General features: G+C 38.2%; 1 protein-coding gene across 1 annotated transcript; it reads left to right on the forward strand.

Moving 5' to 3' along the window:
* The first annotated feature begins 2,197 nt into the window (after positions 1-2,197).
* On the forward strand, positions 2,198-2,812 carry LOC132614137 (uncharacterized). The gene has a single exon (XM_060328511.1). The coding sequence runs from the start codon at positions 2,198-2,200 to the stop codon at positions 2,810-2,812; it is 615 nt and encodes a 204-aa protein (XP_060184494.1).
* The last annotated feature ends 2,235 nt before the right edge of the window (positions 2,813-5,047 follow it).

The raw sequence follows: 5,047 nt of genomic DNA on the forward strand, positions 1-5,047 counted from the left end.
GGGTTTATACCTGAACCAATTCACACATCCATAGCAGGATTAATAGAGCTCTAGTCAACCCTGGTTGGATGTCTCTATGGCCCACCTTGAAGTTGAAGCTAAAGACCCCTAGTTTTCAGACCATTCCATGCTAAGCATTACATTCACTCAGCACCCCAGAAGGGTGGCAAAACCATTTAGGTTCTTGAACCATCTGGCTACTCATAAAGATTTCTCAGTACTGTCTCTACTATCTGGAATTGTCATGTCTACGGAAGTTACATGGAAAAATTTAGCACAAGCTTAAACTTATGAAAGAATAGATGAAGGTATTAAATGAACATGAATTTTCTAAAGTGGAGCAGAAGATACATAATGCTAGGAAGCAACTTTGTGATGTCCAAGAAGAGCTGATAACCTGTTATAATGATCCCACCTTGTATGTTATAGAGAGAGAATTAAAGCTCACTCTAGATAAATGTGTTCTAGTAGAGGAAAGTATCCTGAGGCAAACATTCAAAGTCTAATAGTTGAAGCTTGGTGTACCAATTCAGCCTATTTTCATGCTTGTCTCAAGAACAAGATAGCTCAAAATCACATAAGAAGGTTGAAGACAGATAGTGGGGTTGAGGTACATACTGAGAGAGGTATTAAAGAAGAAATTATTGGGTTTTATAAAGAGCTATTAGGGACATATCCTAGTCAGTTGCCTGCAATCACACCTAATGTCCTAGCTGCAGGCCCTATTTTGAACACAGAACAACAGTTAAAACTTATTGCTGCAGTAACCAAAGAAGAAGTTTACCTTACACTAAAAGACATATTTAACTTGAAATCTCCTGGTTATGATGGTTTCAATGCTTGATTTTTTAAGAAAGCATGGCATGTTATTGGAGATGATGTTTTAGATGTTGTTATTCAATTTTTTCAGACAAACTAGATGTACAAGGCCATTAATTGTACTACTATTACCTTGATCCCTAAGGTACAATATCCTTCTAATAAAATAATTTAGGCCCATATCTTGCTACATTATGCTATACAAATTGATCTCAAAGGTTATCACTAAGAGAATGCAATGTGTAATGGACTACTTAGTAGATAGCAGTCAGGCAGCTTTTGTCCCTAAGGGAGTAATAACTGACAACACCCTTTTGAGTCATGAACTGGTAAGGGGCTGTGAGAGGAAGAATATCTCCCAAAGATGCATTCTTAAGATTGATATGCAAAAAACATATGACTCAGTGGAGTGGACCTTTGTTGAACAAGTTCTGCTTGGTTTAAACTTTCTCACAACCCTTGTAGGTTGGTTAATGACATGTCTTAAAATAGCGTGCTTTACTATCATTATAAATGGGAAGCCTTCAAAACCTTTTGACGCAAAAAAAGGCTTGAGACAAGGGGATCTTGTTCCCCTTTCTTATTTGTTCTAGTGATGGAATACTTGAGTAGACTACTGAAATAACTGGGGCATAATCCTGATTACAATTTTCATCCCAAATGTGCAAAGTTGAATAAAATCCAGTTGGGGTTTGTAGATGACTTACTCCTATTTTGTAGAGGGGATGTTGCACCAGTAAGACAATTATTTGAGCAATTTCAGAGCTTCTCAGTTGCTTCAAGGCTCATTGTCAGTCCCTCCAAGAGTTCAGCTTACTTTGGGGGCATAACTAATGAACTGCAACAAGAGATCTTACAATTGCTTGGTTTTACTAAAGGTGATCTCCCCTTCAGATATTTAGCGGTACCCCTTAGCTCCAAAAGAGTCTCTTGTGTCCAATGCAAGCCCTTACTGGATAAGAGTCTTCAAAGAATCAAGTCCTAGACTACTAAATTCCTTTCATATACTGGTAGAGCACAACTTATTAAATTTGTCCTATTCTCCATTCAAGTCTTCTGGGCAATGATATTTGTTCCTCCTACGAAGGTTGTCAGGGTCATAGAAACAACATGCAGAAGCTTCATATGGATTGGTGGTGCAGAAATCTCAAAGAAGGTTCTGTTGGCCTAGGAAAGAGTATGTCAGCCTATAACTACTGGGGGCCTAAATATTCTAGATATTACAACCTGGAACAAAATAACAATTAGTAAATTTCTTTGGAATCTATGCCAAAAGAAGGACAAGCTTTGGGTGAAGAGGATACATTACTACTATGTACCAAACAGGAATTTTCTGGTGGACATCTCAAAACAAACCTCATAGATCATATAGAAGATTATGAAAGAATCAAAGTACTATATAGCAGCAGGTTATGAACAGATGGATATCCACACCATGGAGCAGTTTCCATCAAAACAGTTTTATCAGAGGCTCAGAGGAGGGTTCCTAAAGGTAAGTTGGAGGAAATTGGTATGTAATAATCTTGGTCTGCCTAAATGGATCTTTATGTTAAGACTTGTTGCACATGGCAAGCTTTATACAAGGGATAAGCTAAGCAAATGGGGTGTAATCTGTAATGTGATGTGTCCTCTGTGTGATAAAGAGTCTGAGAGCCACTCCTGTTTATTCTTCTTGTGTGAAATGTCTGCCCAAATTTGGCAAAGACTTCTCCAGTGGCAAGGAATTACTAGGAGGCCTAAGGATTGGGATGCAGAAATACGATGGTTGACCAATTATGCTAAAGGAAAGATTGCCAAAGCAGAGCTGTACAGAATAGTGCTTGCAGCTGCAGCATATACTATATGGAAGGAAAGGAACATGAGAGTTTTTCAGGATAAGAAACAGCAACTGGATGTGATGATCAAGCTTGTAATGCAAGAGATGTTCTTTAGAGGCAATCTGAGAACCAAAGTAGCTAGATGGTTGACAAATTTTAACTTTTATCCCGTTTAAGTAGTAGTACTTTGCTTATTAACTAACATGTAATCGTTTGATCGTGAGCCTATCTGAAGTGTTGGGGCCTTTCTCCAACTCTCAGTCAACAATGCTTTGTAACTCAACATCCATTTTGGAAATAAAATCTTTATTTACCAGGAAAAAAAAATCTTTCTTTACTTATATATATGTATAAAAATTGGAGATATACTCCATACTTTCCTATATATTTAATAAAAACCTATAAGTACTAAACTCATTTTATTAGGACTAAAATAGTAGTAACTCTACTTGGGAGAAATCCCGAGTGTGTCTTAGTCCTGCAATAGAGTGAGTTAAACACTTAATACACATTTTGAAAGCAAACCCCCTTATTCTTAGGGGGATATTTTTTTCAAAATTTTGAATTTTATGATAAATAAATGACAATTTTTGCGGAAAATTAAACACTCTAGAAAATAAACGTATTAATCACACATTGAAGCTCGTAGTTTAATCGTATTCTACAGATCCTTAGTAACGGGAAGCTTAAAACGTTCCCTATGGGATCACCAGAACCCTCACCTCAAACTCTGGTCCAAAAGGTTTTTTTCTTGTTTCAACAAACCCTTTTTAACCTGATTTTCTTAGTTTTCCTTAATAAATTAGGTGGTGACTCAAAAATACGTAAAAATCCAATTAGAGCACCAACAACCTCCTGTAGCTTTTATGCACCTGCGTAAAAGTGAACTATAACAGATGGCGACTCTGCTGGGGATTTCCTAGGTTCTAACCATAAGGGTTTCAATATAACGGGATTTTAACTGTATTTATTTGCTTATGCGCTTAATTTTTGCAATTTTTAAATGTCATTTATATCATATCATAAACTCCGCCACTCTTGGAAAAAAGCACGATTTCAAACGGCACACGCGAGATCGCAGTCTAGCCTTCACTAAAATAACTGAAACACCCGTTCTTTGGAATACGTTGAACGTTAAGTTGGTGTACGGTCACCCAACAGCTGACAACGGTTCACCGGGTCCGAGGTCAATTCGAAAAACCCACTCCTGCATGAGCCTGGGATTAGAGTTAAGCCAAATCCAATGATGAAGTAAACAAGTAGGCATGTGAAAAGGGATAGAGTATGATAAAGGGAAACAAAGAGAAATGTGTGGTAAAGGGATAGAGTGTGGTAAAGGGAAACAAAGATAAATGTGTGGAGTTCGAGGACCGATTCCAACAAGTAAGGCTAAGGGAATAGTGACCACGACTAGGAATGTGAAGTCAGAGAAAGAATGATAAAGCCTTGTGGCGATGTTAGGAGACTTAGGCCCTCGGAAGGTATATAAAGGAACAAATGTGCAGCTGCATTAATGTGATTACCTCGGACATGGGAGTGTTTTCCTGAAAGGATGACTTAGAAATGAAATGGATTTACGAGCTTAAAGTGAAAATTTCACGACCTTCAGGGCCGATGCCACAAATAACAAGAGATGAAGGGTGTTTGAGGAGGAAGAAATCCAAGGAGGGCTAAGGATGAAAGTAGGAAAAATATACTAACGGGTTGGTTGAAGGAAGAGCAGAACATTTAGGCGTAGGGCAAGTGGAAATCTTTAACTATAGAAGTAAGAAGGATACCTTAACGAGCTAACGGTAGGAACCCAATTACGCGTCAAGGAAAGAACAAGGATGATGAGTCAACACTGCAGATTGGGAAGTTAGTGGTGTGGAATAAGAATTCATATGAGGTCTGAGAGATTTGATCTTACAGGAGATGGAAATGAGATATAAGGAACATGCATGGGAGACCGCTCGATCATAACATCATAAATATAGTTAAAGGTTTAATGAGTGAAGATAGAGAGAGTGTAACCTGTAAGGATTCTATGCTAAGAGTAAAAGTAGCGGGACGCTCGAAAAATACGGACGCGCAGCTGCAACGCGAACGCGTGGTTAAGAAGAATTACGAGCAAGTGAAAGGACGAAAAGTGGATGGAAGGGTATGGAAATGTGGACAAAATGATGACATAGGCGGAAAGTAAAAGAAAAATTTAGGATAAGAAGTTTCGATATGTTATGCATAGAGTTGGAAGGAAAGACGAACAAGAAGGCAGCAGAATTGGATACCCTTACAAGTATTCTAGTTAAGTGCGAGGGTGTAAGTAGTAAAACGATAGACAGGCTAGACTATACGATAATAGAACTCGGCTTTAAGAAGAAAGTGAAGGGCGGCAGGTAATTATCGTAGACAAGGATACTTGGAGACTGTTG

Source organism: Lycium barbarum, chromosome 1 (genome assembly GCF_019175385.1).
Source record: "Lycium barbarum isolate Lr01 chromosome 1, ASM1917538v2, whole genome shotgun sequence".
NCBI classification, from domain to species: Eukaryota; Viridiplantae; Streptophyta; class Magnoliopsida; order Solanales; family Solanaceae; genus Lycium; species Lycium barbarum.

Excerpts from the sequence above, each read along its gene's own strand:
- LOC132614137 (XM_060328511.1), top strand. The coding sequence starts at position 2,198 with ATGAAAGAATCAAAGTACTATATAGCAGCAGGTTATGAACAGATGGAT.